At 43.3% G+C, this 20,261-nt stretch overlaps 1 protein-coding gene and 2 non-coding genes across 11 annotated transcripts in view; all 3 read left to right on the top strand.

The window, feature by feature from the left end:
- The window catches only part of UBAP2 (ubiquitin associated protein 2), a 155,347-nt gene that overhangs the window by 90,042 nt on the left and 45,044 nt on the right, over positions 1-20,261 (top strand). For 5 of the 9 annotated variants that reach the window (XM_075932778.1, XM_075932776.1, XM_006122991.4 and 2 more), the window contains exons 9-16: positions 1,586-1,645; positions 2,833-2,885; positions 8,892-8,959; positions 10,590-10,779; positions 11,970-12,192; positions 15,135-15,409; positions 15,959-16,131; positions 17,873-18,083. In XM_075932778.1, coding sequence (XP_075788893.1) covers positions 1,586-1,645; positions 2,833-2,885; positions 8,892-8,959; positions 10,590-10,779; positions 11,970-12,192; positions 15,135-15,409; positions 15,959-16,131; positions 17,873-18,083 — 1,253 coding nt within the window. The remainder of the gene's footprint in view (positions 1-1,585; positions 1,646-2,832; positions 2,886-8,891; positions 8,960-10,589; positions 10,780-11,969; positions 12,193-15,134; positions 15,410-15,958; positions 16,132-17,872; positions 18,084-20,261) is intronic. The other 4 variants (XM_075932780.1, XM_075932779.1, XM_075932782.1 and 1 more) reach the window with 3 other exon arrangements.
- LOC112545782 (small nucleolar RNA SNORD121A) lies at positions 11,485-11,565 on the top strand. Its single transcript, XR_003089327.1, has one exon. It is a non-coding gene; the product is annotated as a small nucleolar RNA SNORD121A (small nucleolar RNA).
- Positions 15,534-15,619, top strand: LOC112545783 (small nucleolar RNA SNORD121A). Its single transcript, XR_003089328.1, has one exon. It is a non-coding gene; the product is annotated as a small nucleolar RNA SNORD121A (small nucleolar RNA).

Below are 20,261 nucleotides of genomic sequence, written 5' to 3'. Positions count from 1 at the left end.
ATTTCCTGAAGTACAGATATTGTGCCTCACACATTTACTAATAGTTGTAATTCAGATTGACTTGGCTATGTACAGTCCCATGTGACTTAGGAAACCGACTGAAGAGTCACAAAGAAAGAAAGCAATAAAATCACAGTGTATCAGTACTGGAGGACGGAGGTATTGGGGTCATTGGGTTTTAGGCCTATTGTTGAAGTGGAAAGAGCATTTTCATGAAAATGATAGATTATACTAAATTGAAAAGAGCTGTCAATTACAAAGATAACATAAGAGGGGAGCAAGAGAGGATAGATATAGGCAGGGATAAAATAAATTTTATGTTCATGCTAATGTATCTGGAGTGTAATTCAGCAAGAAGAAAAATCCCAAAGGTGCGATCAGCAGTCAGAAATTAGAAGGAAAATAGTTGCAGTTACATCAGCAATAAATAGTAGAATGCACTTTTATTGGCTCACTGAGATGCTGCAAAGCAGAGAAAACCTGCTTGTATGGAAGAAAAATCGAAGCGCCCACAGATGGAAATCCAGGATGAAATTTGAGCAAACATACTTGGGAAAAACAAAGTACAAACTTTCAATGGAAAGAAGATGGTTGTAAAAACTGCAGTGTCCCAGAAGGCCTAGGGCATTGGTGGACAGAAAATTATGTAAATTTGCAATGCTGAAAGGTGGCATTAAAGCTTATTGTGGTGGTGGTTGTTTTTTTTAACTGCAGAGGCATGAACACATTAGAGAGGACTTGTTGTACTAGTAATAAGATCATAACTGGAACACTGTATGCAGGCCCTTCAATGTAGGAAGATGTTGGCAAATAGGAATTGATTCATAGAAGAGCAGCAAAGTAGTCTGAGGCTGCAGGGATTGACTTTGGAAGCAAGAGTGAGAACGAAATATGCATAACTTGGCTAATTTACCAAAATGCGTAGTGGGGAGACATGCTTGTTTGTGTACGTTAGAAAGGTGCTGGTTCAGAAAACAGGCTGATCCAGTGGGGCTATAAAATAAGAATAATGGGATGAACCATTAGGTTGAATGTCAAGGAATGTCCTGACCATTGGATCTGTTGGTTTAGAAATCTCCCAAAGGTACTGATGGAAGCCCCCTTGCTGGACTTACGTAAAACAAAACTAGAAAAAGCACTTGGAGCACTATTATTTATTATTAAAGTACTGATACAAGACACAAAATACAGTGATCATCCTTGCCCTGAAGAGCTTTACAGTCTACACAAGACAGACACAGAGTAGACAGGAGGCTGCATTCAGAGAAAGGAACAAAAATGCATATAGAACATATCCTGTAGGGAGCAATCCTGCATTGGCCAGGAAGAAACAGCTGATCTTACTTCCACATCTAAATTATACTACTCACATGGGCACTTTCTCCTGTCTGAAAAGCCATGGACACGTGGGCTAGCTTGGGAGTTTGTCCAGGAACTGCAGACCCAGTGAATTTTCCCTGGGAAGGCCAAAAATTACTTTGCTGCAGGTACATGACTCAACACTTAATATGGAAAGCTTCAGTGGAAATCTATTTGGTAGTATGTGATTGAGAGACATTTCAGGCAATTTTATATTGCTCCACAGAGCCAGCCCAGAGTGGACATTATCTTGCTCAGGACCTGCCAAATAATTGTGGACTCCAAGGTATAAGTCCTCTTTCTTTTTGGGGGGTTTTACATGTGTTGGGGGCAGAGCTGTTCAGTGGCAAATCAGCATTGTTCGATCTTACTGTCTATGGCTTAGCTACAATGTATAACACATAGGAGGAATGAACTAAGATATGTTGATATATAAATCTATATTAATCTAATTAGAGCACGGATTTGATGCTGTCTTCAAGGAGCTCTATTGCTTTAAAATTCATTCCTTGCACATTGTTCAGAGCTGCGTACCATAATGTAGTTAAACGGAAGTGTCTTGTGGAGCTACATTTTGATAAGGTGATGGAAACTGAAACGTTACTGCTGGTGGGTTCTTTGCTGGTGGTGGTGTGCTTAGTTTGGGGGCCCTGTTACTGCGGTAGCTTCAAGTGTGTGTGCTCTAACACCTCAGCCTTTTAATTGCTTCCCACTGTTTTGTGCCCCCACTCTGCCCTGCAGGTTCCTGTGGAAGAGGCCAGGTTTTAAAACATTAAACACATTTCCTACTGCTGTGCCATTTCTGCAAGCCGTAGTCTTCCTAGTGCACCGCACAGCCTGGGTTCTGCAGTTTGTGGTGTAACTGGCTTGGCACCGTGCTATTGCTAGAGTGGCTGGCCAACTGCTGCCCTGCAGTGGGAATGATATTTTTTTCCCTGTAAAATGTGTGTCTCAACCTCCTGGGGGAAGTGGAATGGGATTCTCCTAGCCTGAGGAGACAGCCAGAATGCAGGAAGGGCGTGCCAAAGAGGGGCCATTGCTGTGGGCATCCAGATCAAGAGGGCATGGACCAGTGACACTCAGACTGAAGATCGTGAGCCTCAAGTGGAGCTCTCTTGCATCTCCCTCAGCTCTTTACAGCACGTGATATTAAAACGCTGTGTGTGCTAATGATTAACCAGTCATGATGCTTTTAGCATGTTGTTTGCCAAAGTAGTTGAGAAAATAATGGCAATAGAATCATACAGCTGGAAGGGACCTCTAGAGGTCCTGAATTCCAGTTCTCTGCACTCATGTTAGGAGGAAGCATCATGCAGACCATACAATGGTCCTGACCATAACTTCCGTCACAAACTGCTTTCCTACCCGTAATGAGAAATGAACGGTCAGATGGCTTTTAATGTGCGCACTGCAATATGATATTGGACCTTTAGGGTTTGTGCCTAATTTCTCTTCTCTCCCAAACTGCAACAGGAGCATGGAAGAATTCGATAGAAGAATGGACAGCGGAAGACTGGAATGAAGATGTAAGTGTATCTGGATGGGCAGATGGCAATTGTTCACCCTGAGCTGTCTGTGCATCTCCTTTAGAAGTCAAAACATAACTGTTCTGTGCAATACTTTGCAACATCTGCAGGGGGTTGGTTCTAGCCATTTTTTACGTGAGTCCTATTCAATGGCGGTCATAAATACGTTCTTTGAATTTCATTGTGTTCTTTCATTCAAGGGTTGTAAAAATATTCTTTGAGTGCCTGCTCATGTTGATTCCATTCTAGCTGTGCATGCACCCACTTGCACAGTTGTTGATACCGTGCTCATGTGGTACCGTGCTCATGTGGTGGTGTCTCATGTTGCTGGATCTACTTGCTCTCCATTCCTTCTTACTGCCGGTTGTTAGAGCTCCTTCCTTGCTTAGCAAGAGCTAGCAGTTTTTCCTCTTAATCAACCGTGTGCATGAGGGCCTTTTATAAATAGCTTGTGTATAGTATTTAAGTCTGGATGAATGGATGAAGCTGGCACTACCTCCACTGTCGCTGGAGGTAGGTAGTGCAGATTGGGGGTGGGGGAAATAAGAGGGAGGCCCAAACACCTTGCGATCGACTGGTTGAGCCCTTACGATCGACCAGTCGATCATGATCGACGGGTTGGTGACCATGGCTCTAGAGGGCACCACAGCTCACCCTCTAGATACCACTAAGGCAAAAATCTCATATGCACTGTGCACACGTGAGTGCGTGCACACCTAGCACGGAATGACTGAGCAACACATCTCAAAGAACAAAGATAGGTAATCATTTTTTCCTCATTTTGTCAGGTTCGGTGAGCTATTTGTGAACATAAAAATTTTACAGATTTTTTTTTTTCAGTTAAAATATTTTCATTCTTAACCTAACTCTACTGTTCAGCACTTATGGAAGTTAATCCTGAGGACAGGACAGTAAGTCCTGAGGACAGGACAAGGAGTAATGGGCTTAAAGTGCAGCAGGGGAGGTTTAGATTGGACATTAGGAAAAAATTCCTAACTGTCAGGGTGGTCAAATATTGGAATAAATTGCCAAGGGAGGTGGTGGAATCTCCCTCTCTGGAGATATTTAAGAACAGGTTAGATAGACATCTGTCAGGGATGGTGTAGACGGAGCTTGATCCTGCCTTGAGGGCAGGGGGCTGGACTCGATGACCTCTCGAGGTCCCTTCCAGTCCTATTATTCTATGATTCTATGATTCTATGAATCATGCTCATTCATTCCCCTGGCACTATCTAGAGCTTATAGTCTTAGTAAATAATGTTTTTTATATAATGATTTTAATGAACTAGTAGTTTAAGTATTAAAACTTAGTGACTGCCCAAAATTTCATCAATTTTTTCTTTTCATAAGATCTATATAATTCTTTTGACTTTTTCAAAAAGTCGTCTTTGTATTAAGAGAATATTTAAAAATATTAAACAATGCACATTATTACATTATCACATTTTTTTGTTACATCCCACCCATGCACCCACCAACCTGTGTCCATGTATTTTTCTCAGGACAATGACCTTGCTTCATATCTGTAAAACACTTAGCACGTGTTTTGTGTTTGAATATTAATGCCTATAAACACAGGCTGTGCAACCCAACAAAAACCATAGTGTGTATGTAGGTTAGAGAGGAGTTGAGGTGGGGAATTTGGTGAGAAAAGTGTTGTTGTTTTTTTTGTTTGTTTTTTAAATTGTGGTCCTGCTGCTCTCTGAGGACATCAAATATTGTAAGCCCATTTTCCTAAGAGCAGGAGTTTGCCTCAGAATGTTTGACTAAGACTGATGGTGGTTTTGGCTCTTATTGAAGAGTCATGATGTGTGTCACTTCAAAGACAACATCTGTAAATTCTCTCTTAGCTTCCAAGGAGGTTGTATTCTAGAAAGTATTAAGTGTGATAGAGGTGCCAGATAGTATTATCCTATTTGCATTCTTTAAAGGTGTCAGTGTTTGATTAGAAATCTCACCTGTATTTCTGTAATGTCTGAGGCATGGTTCTGTTAGTATAGTCCAATCACTGGACTTATTACAGAAGCAAAGTCTGTCCTGTTAAAAGAATTCTGTGCAGGTTAATCTCTCCATCCATTTGGAGCAGCATTGAATTCATGTGCTTCCATGTGGGCGCCAAAGTCTGTCTGCATGGAGCTTATTACAGGATTAGGATCTAACTTCGTCTCACCAGGGATTCCTCTGTTCTGGCCTGCCAACTAAGCACTCATGCAACAAACTAATGACTTTAGTGGCTGGTCTTTTACAATCTGTGAGTGTTATCTAGTCTTTCAGTGGCCAAAGCATAGATACCTTCACAGGGAAAAAGTATAGGCTATTAAAGGTCTTTTTAATCTGGGGAAGAAAGGCTTAGCTAGAACCAATGGCTGAAAGCCAAAGCTAGACCAATTTAAATTAGAAATATGCTTTAGCCAAGGGCAGGTTATATTCGTCACATGTAAGCTATTAGACTCAGTACAGTGATAACTGCATGAAATGTAATGGCCTGTGATATACACGGGGGCAGGCTAAATGATCTAAAGGTTTCTTCTGGTCTTAAACTCTATGAATCTAGTAGACTTATTCTACAATCTGTTTAAAGAGTAATAGACACTTGGAATTCTAATATATGATGGTATCTTGCTCACCTTGTGTGCCTAATACGTGAAATTGTATTTTGTTAAAGGGACAGTGTCAATATGAAGTCAAGTCAATTTAAAAGCCAATATGTTTTCAGGTACTACAGTTGGTCCTCATCGTCTTGCCGGTTTTTGCTACCGCTCTTCTATTTTAAATAAAAATTGCTATCAAACGCACGAAACAATTTGAAAAATAAAGCGATGTTGTTTTTCTGGGTTCTGTTAATTACCTTCATTTTACTTGGAGCAACGGTAGATCTGCTTTTAAAAATGGACAGAAGTGTGATTAAATTGGCAGTGTCCCTTAAGAAGGATTTAAGACCGCAAGAAAGCTGTCATTTTCATTTAATTTTGATCTTAGGCCTCAGAACCATGTTGCTGGGAGGGATGCCTCTCAGCCCAGGTAGACAGACTTGTGCTCACTTGGCTTGATTTAGCTTGTTGCAAATAGGATTTGTGGCCTTGCAGCCCTGGTGGACTACCTGAACTCAGACCGGGGGGAGGGGAGCTAGTGAACCAGAGCCATATAGTCCACACTATTTGTAGTACTCTAGCTCAAGCCAAACTAACGTGAATCTGTCTATCCAGCCTGAGGTACACTCCCAGCTGCAATATAGATGTACATATCCATTAGGATCCGGGTTTTGCTGGCTTGTTACTCTTAAACATTGTATTTTGCGTCAGTTCTTAAATACACATCTTGAGTATTTGCTTCCATGCCACATCTGCTGCACGCGGGAGAGGATTGTCGGCTGGTAGTGCGTGTATACTTGGTGACTAGGCAAGTGTTACTACTGGAACTTTGCTGATGTTTGCATTTGAAGGAATGTCGCTGTAGGAAGGGGTGGTGCCCCTGTGAAGTTGATTTTTAAAAACCATTGACCATTGTTTGTCATCTGCCTATTTCTAGGAATTTGCTCGTACCTTAGTGAAGGGCTTGTTGTGTAGCACAATTGGTTATCCCAGACATGTACTCAGAAGCAGATAAAGTTACTTCTAAGAAATCCTGTGTAATAAAAACCGTTTCAGCTGCTGCACATGTCATGGACTCTGACACATGTCATAATCTCAGTGCAGGCTCAAATCAGATGCTTGTTTACTGTTTGCCACAATCCATAGCTTAAACTTAAATACAGCAGAGCTACTAACCTGCCTTTTGGGAGTTGTTTTGCTTGAATAGAGGACTTTTTTCCCCTGCATGCCCACGAGGCACTTCTGGCATTGTTTCAAGTCTGTCAAGCTCTCTAGTTAACCTGATTTCACAGTTTGTCAATGTTTTAGTCACAGTGGGTCTTACTCCAGGTTAAGTTGGCATGGGAAACTATTAGTGTTATGTTAAAGCTTTAATATTTAACTAAGGGATTGCAGACCACAACCTACCATTCTGCTGACCTCCTAATGCCATTATAATGCAGGAATCTTTCAGCAGCATTGTAAGTACAGTACAGTCTGTACTACAATAAAATGTTATAGGGGGAAAGGAGCTATTGATGGAGCAGGCCCTTTGCCATGATGTGATTTGGACTGAAATTCAACTCTTAACCTTCCTTCTCATGGTTCATTATGCATGTAGTACTATGCGTGTGTTATGAGGCTTTAACATAACAGGTGTAGTTGGACACTCTGCCCCAAGGAACTAGTACTAATAATAACAGGCAAAGATAGCACAGGGGAATGAGGGAGGGGCTGTAAGTTTCACTCTCATAACTCATCAGTCTTTGCATGAACTATTCACCCAGCTGTCAATCCGCTCTTCCAATACAACGGAGCTAGATCTTAGCCTCTCTTGGTGGCAGGCATTCACGTTTACATCAGAAGTCAGTCCAGGCATGCAGTGCACAATTTGGATGAGAATTGTTTCATAAAAAAATCCCCATCAGATGAGCAGTCTTGCATTTCGATTTAGTTTAGCAGTCTTGCATTTCGTATTTAGGGCTGTAATTCCCAACAGTGTCAGTGGAACTGCACTTGGTGTGGCAAAAATGAATTTGACTCTTTGCTTTCCAAGGCCTCAGTGGGACTATTAATAGTGTATAAAGTTAAGAATGTGTGTAAGTCTTTGCAGGAGTTAGGGCTCTCTCTCTCTAGTGAAATCCTTGCTAATTCCTTTTGTAGGGCAGCTGCCCTTAGGTCTACAATTAAAGTTGTATCAGTGTATACTGAATTAGTTAAGGCGGAGCAGTGTTCTGTGTGTGGGCACTCGTATTTGTTTGAACTTTACTTGCATCAGTTGAGCAGCTGATATATATAAGCACTTATATTGATGCAACTGTGTCTATACTGGAGGGAGTAGCATCAGTTGAGCAAAAGTGGTTTCTTAAGGCTTATATAAAAACACAAACTTTTCTTGCTTTATACTGGTGTAGTTAAACCAGTACATTTCCACTAAATTGGACACAGTTATATCATAAAGATGCTGGTGCTGATGCTGAACTACTATAGCTTATTCCCTGTCTATTATATATCCAGTATATGTCCTCTTTATGCCATTGTAACTGCATCTGCATTAGTGTCTCTGATAGTATATCTGGGTTAAAAAAATCACACCCCTAACAGAAGCAGATGGGCTTGCACAAAATTTGTGTAGACCAACCTATTGAAAGCAGTGCAGAATAGGGATGTTAAATTTAGTTTAATCAGCTGATCGACTAGTCGATGGAATTGCCATCATTAGTCGATAAATGGAGCCACTAACCTCACTGCAGCTCTGCCTTTTAAATGTATTAAGAGCTGGCAGGATCTTAAGCCATGTAAAAGTCTGAAGCGCAGTGTGCGGGACCTGGTGCAAGCCAGGACAGTGGATTCCCAGCTCGCGCTGTCCCTGCAGCTGCGCACAAGCCTTTTAAATGTATTAAGAGCCTGCCAGCTGGTGCACAGCACTGGGGACCTGGTGTAAGCCGTCAGGCTCTTAACACATTTAAAAAGCAGAGGCGCAGCGTCTAAGACTGGGCGCAAGCTGGGAATCCGCCGATTCCCAGCTCACGCCTGGTCCCCGCTACCCCTCTGCCTTCCCTGCCCCCTGTGGAGACGGTGCTGGGGGCTTTTAAGCTGGCTTCCCCCCCTTGCTGTCTCTTATAGAAGCAGCAAGCAGGGAGAGAAGCGACTAGTCGATTATCCGATGAGCTTATGCTTATCAAATAGTCGACTAGTCACTCACATCCCTAGTGCAGAACTTGGGTATAAGGTCTTTCTAAAAGTGGGCTGTGTTTTCTTGGTTTTTTAAAGGTAATCTGCAGTGCACATTGTTACTATGATTTGGTGTTACTGGCTTCTTTAAATTACATATCCAGGGTTGGATTATTTATTTGAGTACTGCTGTATGTAAAGTTTCAGTGCACATATAACTACGATGCACTTTCTCCCTCCTCCTCTCGTCCCCCTTTCTCAGCTTTCTGAAACAAAGGTCTTCACTGCTTCCTCTGTTCCAGCGGAGAATCACATCACTCCTGGGCAAAGGTAGGGAGAATTTACATCTTTGTTCCAGTGACTGTTCTCACAGCCTAAACTTTTTCACACACTCCCCGTTCAGCAGTTGAAACTACATTTCCATTGGATAGAACACTAGAAAATAGTCCTGCATTTCCCCCTGGGAGATTGTATGTATGTGAACAGACAAACTGATGTCTAATCAGAATCTTTTGAGTGAATTTGTTTTAGTATTAGTTCTTGATTTTGTGTGCTGTTAGGCTCTGACTGCACCCTATGGTTTCTTGTATTCTGCTATGTGTATGAAAGGGGTGTGTTCTAATAAATGAGGAAGGTAGAGGAAATTCAGGCACTTGGTTAGGGTTCTGTTCTGCTGCTGCCAAAGAATTCTTACGTGATTATACACTGGTGTCTTCAGTGCTATGTGCTTGAGTTTTCCCGTCTATAAAATGGGAATATTGCTCACGGAAGTGTGGAAGCTTGACTCCGTAGTATTTGTAAAACACTCAGGTTATGGGTTATGTAGTTGCATAAAGTGTGGATCCACTCAAGTAAGCAAACACTTTTTCTCTTAACTACATGGCTGAGTCACATTAGTCTAAATGAGCTTATCAGGTAAGCCAATGGGCATTTAACTACTATGGCAGGAGTGGGCAATCATTTTTAAAAGGAGGCTACTTCAGAATTTTCTGAAGTGGCCCCGAGCCATCCCAGAAGGTAGGGCCAGAAGACTTCTTGTGCTTCCCCAGACCCTGATTGGTCTAGGGTGGGGGAACATGTGAAGTCTTCCCCTTTCCACCCTGCCCCTAGAGAAAATCGCCAGCTGTTTTAAAACAGCTGTCAGTTCCCTCTAAGTGCCCAGCGGAAGGAGACCTTGTGCGCTTCCTCCTCCCCCCCCCCCACCAAGCCAATCAGGGTCTGGGGGCAGGAGAGCACGCAAAGTCTCCTTGCCCCCCGGAGCACACGCCAGCTAGAGAGACATGCTTGCTGTTTTAAAACAGCCAGTGTTTTTCTCTAGCCACTGCCTACCCCGGACAGGGTAGGGTGTGAGAGACTTCACGTGCTCCCAGACTCTGATTGGCCAGAGGGGCGGGGAGTGTGCAAAGTCCTCTCTCCCCCCTGCCAAAGGTGCACGGCAGCTAGAGTTAAATGTCATCTGTGTTAAAACAGCTGGTGTGTGTGTCTAGCTGGTGCGCCCCCGGGAGGCGGGGAGGAGGAGAGTTCACATGCGCCCCTGCCCCCAGCCGCAGGCTGGATCCCCTGGCTGGGCGGGCTGATTCGCCCCATGGAGGGCCTACTATGGTGATAACTGTTTTGGACACACCCAAGATGAATGATACTGAAATTGCACTGCATTTCGCTTGGAAATGCTAAAATACAGAACATAATTCAGAGTGTTCTTCAGTTCTGAAGCTGTAAACATGGCCGTGGTAATAAGACTGGTAATGCTTGAGCAGTTGGCAGGACCTTGCCATCTGAGTAAAGAACTGGATTCTCACTCCTCATCTGAGGTGTGCTGTGTGATGCAGAGACAAGACCCAGAAAGGTTAAACATGTGGTTAGCATAGTGTCCTTCTTGTGGATCTTCGTTGTTTGATTTTCTTTCACTCCTTAAATATCCCAGTTTTGAGTATTTAATGTCTCTCTTTGTTTCTTGTAGCATTGACCTAGTTACCTTACTTCAGAAGCCCGTTTCTTCTAGCCAAGAAACAGAAGGCAACTCCTTTGAGTCTCCCCAACAGCAGAGCTTTAGCCAAGCTCTAGTCTTCACGAATTCCCAGCACAACACCCAGATGGCACCAGGAACTGGCAATTCCAATGCTGTAAACTCCTATTCTCCTCAGACTCTGGTAAATTGATACTGGCTTTTTAAAGACTCAACATCTTAAAGAATAAACACTTTAACCTTAACTTTTTAAGTTAGTTTCTTGTTTTTTACATCGGTTTTCTTTGCAGCACTTACATTGCAGGTGGTATGGAAGTATATGAGAAGAACTGGACTAAGAATAGTGATAGAAATGTAGCCGTGTTAGTCTGGTGTAGCTGAAACAAAAAATAGGACTATGTAGCACTTTAAAGACTAACAAGATGGTTTAATAGGTGATGAGCTTTCGTGGGCCAGACCCACTGCCTCAGATCAAATAGTGGAAAAAAATTGTCACAACCGTATATACCAAAGGATACAATTAAAAAATTTGATTTGTCCTTTTCATATGTGTTCATTTTTTTTAAATTGTATCCTTTGGTATATACGGTTGTGACAATTTTTTTTCCACTATTTGATCTGAGGAAGTGGGTCTGGCCAATGAAAGCTCATCACCTATTAAACCATCTTGTTAGTCTTTAAAGTGCTACATAGTCCTATTTTTTGTTTGGACTAAGCATATCCTTACTTTTTGGGGAGTGGAGGGTTAGGGATATCAGATGGATCTTTTTGTGCTTATGAACTAGTTATTTGTCAGTCCAAGTGAACTGCTGGTATTGGCTCTTCAGAAAAGAGCGATGAGTTTTCTGATTTAAAATGAAACTATTTGTTTATAAAACATTGAATTCTAGTCCAGAAGACAGTGATGTATTTTCCAAGCACATATCTGACTGATCTGTGAGGAAATGAACTGTTTCTGAGTTTTCTGGACTAATAGAAAGTTGGCTACCCTTTGTTAGTTTTAACAGAGGTGGAGATTAGATACTGGAAAACGTTGTCAAACAAATTAAATACTTTTGTCAGTAACTTTACCATTATATTTTTCTAAGACAGTATATAAACAAAACTTCCTGGCTCAAAACCTTAGCTTGAATAACTGAGTGTAGTTCTGTTAACAATGGTAGAGCTAAACCAGTTACACTAGCTGGGCATCTGGCCCTATATTATTAGTGCTCAGTTGGATTTTCTTGCTGAGTTCTAACTTTTAATTTTACTTAGAAATCTGTGATAAAGTATTAATTGAATTGTTGCCAACTGGAACTATTAACTCTGACTTCACAGGTTTGTTCATGTTCACGTTTAATGACATTTCCCCCCCCCTCATTTTCTTGTTAGTCTTCAGTCCTCTGTTCTGGGTTTGGAGAACTTGGATCCTCTAAATTGGCCAACTCCACTGGATCTCCGCTCTTGGACCAATTGAAGTCTCCAGGTTTGGGTCAGTTCCCCTCTCAGAGCTCTCAGCAAAACAGCAGTAGCTCCACTGCCACCACTGCTACCACCACATCATCCTGGGATCTAAAACCCCCTATTAGTCAATCCTCTGTCCTCAGTCAGTTTGGTGAGTGTTTATATAGAGGCCTGGGGGTTTTTTTAAGCCATTGACTGAGAAATGTGTGGCACTTCAGTGTTAGACTATACATAAGAGATTTTAAAAGCTGTATCGAGAAATGGCTTCTCTCTTTAGGAATTAGATTCCTATGGGAGAATAGTAAGCGTGGTCACATGATGGTGTTTCAATTTACAAAAGGTTAATAAGGCTTATGTTTACACTACAAAGAAAAGTCAGAAAAAGATACATAAAGTGCGAACCACAATTTATGTATCTTTTTCCACTTTCCTGCTGAAAAAGGCTTTTCTGACATTTGGCTCGTCTACGTGGGGCCAAATATTGGAAAAAAATACCCCTCTTTTGGAACATGCCACCTTCTTTGTGAAAAGAGGTTTACAGGGATGTTGACAAAATGAATCCGCTTTTCCAACCTTTTTTGGAAAAGCGGATGCATTCCTTGGACACGGCAGAGCTTTTCTGGGATACTTCTGGAAAAATTCTGAAGTCTAGATGTACCCTAAATGAAGATGTTACAAACATATTAGACATGAGTACAGTGAACCCTCGCTACTTCGCGGTTCGACCATCGCGGATTCACGACTTCGCGGACTTTTTTCATTACATTATGTATATACGTGAATCCGCGATGGTCGAACCGCGAAGTAGCGAGGGTTCACTGTACTGTGAACATAAAATTGATCCTTACCAAAACTTTAAAAAGCCTCGGGGGAAGCCGGCGGGGGGGCATCCCAGGCGCGCCTGGGCTGCTCCCCCGCCGGAACCCCTCCGCGGCTTTCAAAGCCTCGGGGGAAGCCGGCGGGGGGTCATCCCAGGCGCGCCTGGGCTGTTCCCCCGCCGGAGCCCCTCCGTGGCTTTCAAAGCCTCGGGGGAAGCCGGCGGGGGGGCATCCCAGGCGCGCCTGGGCTGTTCCCCCGCCGGAGCCCCTCCGCGGCTTTCAAAGCCTCGGGGGAAGCCGGCGGGGGAGCAGCCCAGGCGCGCCTTGGATGCCCCCCGGCCGGCTTCCCCCTAGGCTTTGAAAGCCGCGGAGGGGCTCCGGCGGGGGAGCAGCCCAGGCGCGCCTGGGATGCCCCCCGGCCGGCTTCCCCCGAGGCTTTGAGGATCCTACTTCGCGGATTTTCATCTATCGCGGTCGGGTTTGGAACCTATCTACCGCGATAAACGAGGGTTCACTGTAGTATATTTATAGGTGACTTCAATAGAAGGCATTACAGATAAGTTGTAAGTGACTTGTTTGGCACTTCTCACAATTGGCTAACCATTGCAGGAGATGGCTGACTGGAGGTGGGGCAATTCTGTAGTGTCCTGGAAAGCCTCATCTGCGTACCTCTCTGCCTCTGTTAGCTCCTTCAATTCAGCAAGAGGTCGATAAAATCATGACTGGTGTAGAGAAAGTGAATGAAGAAAAGTTATTTACTTGTTCCCATAAGAGAAGAACTAGGGATCACCAAATGAAAAATTTTTCTTCACGCAGCACATGGTTGGCCTGTGGAACTCCTTGCCAGAGGATGTTGTGAAGACCAGGACTTTACCAGGGTTCAAAAAAGACCTAGATCAATTCATGGAGGTTAGGTCCATCAGTGGCTATTAGCCAGCATGGGTAGGAATGGTGTCCCTAGTCTATGTCAGAGGCTGAGAATGGGTGATGGGAGAAGGATTGCTCAATGATTCGCTGTTCTGTTCACTGCCTCTTGGGCACCTGGCATTGACCACTGTTGGCAGACAGGACACTGGGCTAAATGGACCTTTGGTCTGACTCAGTCTGGCTGCTCTGATGTTCTTATTAAAAAATAATCCTAAATCTATATTACATCTTCTTTTCTGAGTTTTCAATCCTAGATTTAGTTAATAGCATCTTACAATGGGTTCTCCAGCTCTTTAATAGTATGGATCACATCTTAATACTGGGACCTCCTGCCTAGTGCATACTTCCCTTTCTGCCCTGATGGAGTAGTTCACAATTACATAGACCCTTCTCTGGGCAGGGGGTTGAAAAGACAGTGCTAAGAATTGTTTGAGCAGTATCTGTGCTGTCATTTCCACTGGTACTCTTGCTGCAAAGAATTAAAGATCCTGATTTTTTTGCCAGTATAGAAGCAGCCATTGTGGTAGCTACCACACTGATCACATAAAGTAATATTAAAAAAATATTTTCATGTGTTTTCAGCTCTCTTTTTTTTTTTTTTTGTAATGTAGTTTAATAGCTAGCAAGAATGGGAAACTGGTATCATGTGACTTACAATGTTCTTTTATGTTTGTGAGCCATGTTTTGAGTAACTGATTATAAGTTTGTCCTCTAAGATTGAAAAATTGTGGAGGGGATTTATAAAGGGCAGTTCAGCATCCAACTCAAACTGCAAGTCAGTGGAAGCTGAGTATCTAAATCCTGTTTGAGCCTTTGAAAGGCTCCTCCTTAGAATCAGGAAGACCAAAACATCTAATTATAGTGTGTCTAACATGACAAAGATTGTCCAAAAGTCACGAGTGTTAGCTTTTGCTGTGAATTGCATTTTCCGCGTTTAACTGAGCCCCACTTTCACACAGACCCTCACGTTGGGGAGTGGTGCAGGATCCGGCTAAAATAATACACAGCATTACTGCTAGGGACTTGGCTATTATGCAGCTGGTATGGCCATGTGAATAGCTGCATAATTCCCTATAAAAATTGCCATATAGTCCTATAGTTTTAATTTAAAAAGAGGAAAATGAAGTTGCCAGGCTCTGTGGTTGCAAAAATAATCTTCAAAATCTGAAGCTCATGTGAACGAATGTGGTGACATCTGACTGGGTCTGCGCACAGTTTGCAGTAGTAGCTCTGAAAGGGTGAATAGAAGCACTGAGTCTTTAACTACAACACAGAAATGGAACATAAAAGCCCTGGGAGCAGACTTTAATGCTACCATTATTATTTTCTTTTCCCAAATGCTGGCTAGACTTTAAATCCCAGCCTGAACCATCCCCAGTTCTCAGCCAGCTGACCCAGCGACAGCAACAGCAGACGCAGGCAGTTCCTGTTCCTCCTCCTGGATTGGAGTCTTTCTCCTCCCAAGTAAAACTCCGAGAACCATCACCCGTAGACAGCTCTACGGCTACAAGCAAAATGCTGCAGCTTCCCAGTATAGCTATGGAGAATCAGGCAGTGTCCGCCCATCAAACGCAGCAGAAACAGATCAAACCACCAAAACGGAGGATACCCCCAGCTTCTAAGGTGGGTAACACACCGGAGGCAAATATAGGCTTAATTTATGTGGGAATGAGGGGAAACTTTGTAGGGCAGTCCTGCTGCACTTCTAGTTATCACGTAAGGAATTTTAAGATGGGTGATTTGTATAGTCCAAAAGACAGTGATGTGGTATTTTCCAAGCACATATCTGATTGCTCTATGTGGAAATAAAACCTTTTCTGAGTGTTTTTGGACTAACTAGTGATGGGGAGTTGTATGAGTCAAACAAAATATTCTTTGGGGTAGGCACAGAGGATAGTGGCACATAATCTTTTAGGCCCCCAAAAAGTAGGGACCAACTAAGTTTTAAGCTGGAGGGATTCTAATTAAGAAAAATTATTCAACGCCATCTGAGAAGCAGCTGCAGTGACCAAAAGATACAGGTTAAAAGCCAAGGCTGTGAGCTTGCAGCCAAGTTAGTTACTTTGTGTTCTGTATGTTTATCGTTTCCTAGAGTCCAAGGTGATTCTGGCAAGTGATTTTTTTTTTTCATATGTAAACCATGTAGACACAGGATTTTGTTTTTACTTTCAGATCCCTGCCTCTGCAGTGGAAATGCCTGGATCAGCTGACGTGACGGGATTGAATGTCCAGTTTGGAGCTCTGGAGTTTGGGTCAGACCCTTCTCTCCCAGAGTTTGGGTCTTCCCCCAGCAATGAGAATATCAGCCAGGTGTCCAGCAACAGCTTGTACTCAAAACCTGTAAAGTACGTAAGAGTTTCGTTCCCGCATCCTGTGGTGGTCTCTTGCACTAAAAAAAGGCATGCGTAGATCAAGGTCTCTTGTGCCAGAGAGCAGGGAGGTCCCTTTTCTGATGGCTAGAGAAACATTCTGAGAGAGGAGTTCGAATGGAGCTGGGAGTGGGGGGACAAATTGAGCTTAATGCTCCTTTTGCCTTCCACATTGTTGCTTGATCATTTTTAAATATGCTGATTCCCAAAGTGGTTGGCTCCCTCCTAGCCCATCTTTTCTTATAATCGACCCAGCAGAGAGAAATGCATCACAGTGTCCATCTCTGTCAGCAGAATGACACTATAAACTGAGGTTTGACTTCACTGTAAGCTCAGCCAGACTCTGAGGTAGGCAGAAATCCCTCATTAGCATGTTAATATTTCCTGTAATAAAGGAAATGCAGACATTGCAACCCAAGAGTATGCTTACTCTTCAAATGTTCTTTTGTTTCTGTATAAAATCTTCCTTCAAAAGTTTATGAAGAATTTGCAAGAAGATTTGCAAAAATAATTTCTTCAGTTTGTCATACCCTTTTTAGCTGTTTTAAAAAAGCCAATACAAACCTTGAAAACATTGCAGAGCAAATATTGCAGCATTGTGCTGATATATGGGAGCTTGAAAGAGACTGGATTAAAAAAATGGAGGGATACCTAGTTTCTGTATCCAAGATGTGAAATATGACTTGCTGTGGTCACTATATTAACAGTAATATCTCTATCACAGTCAAGAAAATGTATATGTTGAAGGACTTTAGTTTTTAAAAAGTGCTTTAAGACCGATGTTACTCAAGCAATACTGGAAAGGTGACAATTGTAAGGAGTTTAGAAAGATCTAGGGCGGGGATGGGGAACTTTTTTTGGGTCAGGGGCTACTGACCCACAGAAAATTCAATAGGGGACCACACGCAAGTGAGCAACAAAACAAAAAAAACCCAACCCTCATTGCCATGGCCCCTGACTAAGAAGGCTACTCCCCACAGTCCCCTCCTACACCAGAGGGACCAGAGGGAAGCCCAAGCTAGTATTTTGTGTGTTCCAGCCACATGGTCGGCAGACTGGAGAACCAGTGCGGGCTCCCCAATGCTGGGGGGAGCCCTGAGTGTCGGGGGCCAGACCCAGGGCCTGAGGTTCCCCACCCCGGATCTAGGAGCAGGAAACAAATCTTCATCTGTGTGTGTAAATGGTCTTGTAGATTAGCAGTATTGCGTTGTGTAATAATACCTCTTACTTAGTACCTTTTGTGAGAAATCTCAAACCATTGAAAGTACTGACCAGAGGCCTCAGTCTAATCAGACCCCATTGTTCTGGTACAAACTCATGGCAAGATATGGTGTCTGCCCTGTGAATTAAACCTTACAATTTAAAATCCTAAGAAATTGCTTATAAAGTAGAACGCTAAGTCTAGCCAGGAGAATAATTCTCATAGCTAGCCTCTTTGAGGGGAGGAAGAATGGAACATGGGATGAGAAAACATTGTTGTCCTGGGAAGGGGAATGGTCCCTGCTGCTCATTGCAGATGGTGGCTCTGAACAAAGAGCCGCAGTAACTTTGCCTGGGCTCACATTAAACTCTGATACGCTAGGAAACCAGAATGTGGCCAGTTTCTAGCTGAGCAAATGGGTATCCAGTTCCAGATGGTTGTACAGGAGCTGGTAATGTCATGAAGTTATCTGCAATGACATTTAACAAGGTGGTAAATAACTTTTACTTTTTTCAGTGATCCTTTGAATACCTCTTTGCCAATATCCAATACAGTACAGGAGTCCACCTTCACAACCTCTGCCATCACCTCTTCCAGTTTGACCTGCTCATCCCAGAGCACTAGCCCCGTAACAACAACTTCCTCCTATGACCAGACTTCTGTGCATAGCAGGATAGCATACCAAAGCTCCATGGCTCCATCGGAATCCACCTCTGTTGCAGTCACGGTGAGAAGATTTCAGAGACCTTGAATATTGAAAAGATTGAATTAATTACTGACAGATTTGGGTGTGACTGATATACTATGGCAGTAGATCTGCTTCTTTGTAAGCTCCATAATAGTACTGATGCTATGAGACTTCAGTGGCTAACAGTGAGGATGTTCTGTTCTGTTAACATCTCTTGGACTGGTTAAAAGGAGTCTTTGACACTTCCCATCCCCTGAACTCGGTTCTTTGCTGTTGCTTTTCTTGCCCTTTGGTCCTCAGGTATGCAGACCTTTGATGTTTCTATGGATTTAGATTTAATTTGCTTTTCAGTCTGTTTCTAGCTAACACTCTCATTTTAGTTGACTCCTTCTTGAAACTTACCATATTGGTTTTTAAAAAGTAAATTGATATTCTGTGGCCACCATATCGTCTGACCAGGATAACTCTGGTATAGAGACTGTTTATTACATTTGTACAGCAGATAGCGCAGAGGGAATGACCTGGTTGTGGCCATCAGACGCTACCACAGTGTTAAAGTTTAATAAATAATAATTAATTAAAAAACTAAAGAGAAACATACACATCACATTTAGAGACCATACACATTGTATTTTAAAGATCACAAGGTCAGCAGGTCCACAACTTGCAGCCAAGATTTTAAAAAGAGCTGGCTGAGGAACTCCCTGGGCTGTTAGTGATTTAGTGTCAGTCTTTGGGAAAACACTAGGGCAGTTCCAGAAGACTGGATGAAAGCTAATGTGGTGCCCTTACTTAAAAAGGGTAAATAGGCTGACCTGAGTAATTATAAGCCTGTCGGTCTGACATAGATCCAGAGCAAGATAGTGGTGTAGCTGATATAGGACTCAAATTCTAAAAACTTAAAGGAGGGTTAATGCCAATCAACATAGATTTCTTTAAAAAAAACAATCCTGCTAAACTAACTTGGTATTTTTTCTGATTAGAGTACACATTGGGTTGATAAAGACAATAACGTTCATGCAATATATATAGATTCCCATGAGGCGTTTCACTTGGCACAGGGAGACATTTTTTATTACAAATCTAGAACAATGTAAAATTAACATGTCGTATATTACATGGATTAAAAGTTGACTGACTAATAGGTCTCAAAATGTAAGGGTAAATGGGGAATCATCATCGAGAGGGTATGTTTCTAGTGAGGTCTGGCAGGGATGGGTTTTTGGCCCTACCCCAGTGGTTTTCAACATGTGCGTAGTGGCCCAGTTACGGAACATAAGGCACTGGGTCGCCTTGCTCAGCACCCAGAGGCCCTGGTACCAGCTAACGCTGGCTTGTGACCTGCACTTTGAAAACTATTGGTGCTAGTCCTTACCTGTTCTGACACCGTGCTCTGCCCCAGAAATGGTCAGTGGCAGATCTGGCTCATAGGTAGGGGTGCCACAGGGCTCCGGGTGCTGCCCTCACCTCGAGCACCCCTTCTGCGCTCCCATTAGCTGGGAACCAGCCAACGTGGGGTTTAGGGGGTTGGTGCCTGCAGGCCTCCTCCTAGAAGCTGGCTGGACCTGCTGCTGGCGTGCACCGTGGCCCCCGGCGCTAGACCAGGCGGGAAGCCTGCCTTATCACTGATGGGGAGCTGCCGAAAGTAAGCTCGTGCCCCAATCCCCTGCGCTGGTCCTGAACTCTCCCTCAACCCTGGCTCCATCCCAGAGCCTGTACCCCTAGTCCAGATTCCTGATGCCCTCCTGCACTCCAACCCCGTGCCCCAGCTCAGAGTCCCCCTCATACCTGGCCCCACTCTGCAGCCCTCATTCCTGCACCCCAACCCTCTGCCCCAGCCCTGAGCCGTCTCCCACATCACAAATCCGTCATCCCGAGCTCTCTTGGATCGTGGACATAAACAATTTTCTTCAACTGGGTGGCCTCAAAATAAGTTTGAATGCCACTGTCCTACGCTGTTGGAACAGTTTTATTAATTACCTGGTGGAAAATATAAAGTGATCACTGATAAAGCTTGCAGATAAAATACAAACTGGGGGAGTGGTAAACAGTAGAGGATAGGTCACTGGTTCAGAGCGATCTGGATCACTTGATAAACTGTGTGTAAGGAAGCAAAGTGTGTATTAATGCAGAAAACTATCAGGAACAAAAACATAGGCCTTGCTTACTGGATGGGGTACTCTGTCTTGGGAAGCAATGATTCCACAAAACATCTGA

Source organism: Pelodiscus sinensis, chromosome 6, assembly GCF_049634645.1.
Source record: "Pelodiscus sinensis isolate JC-2024 chromosome 6, ASM4963464v1, whole genome shotgun sequence".
NCBI classification, from domain to species: Eukaryota; Metazoa; Chordata; order Testudines; family Trionychidae; genus Pelodiscus; species Pelodiscus sinensis.
The sequence above is the reverse complement of the archived record's forward strand: the minus strand, read 5'-3'. Positions and strand labels throughout refer to the sequence as shown.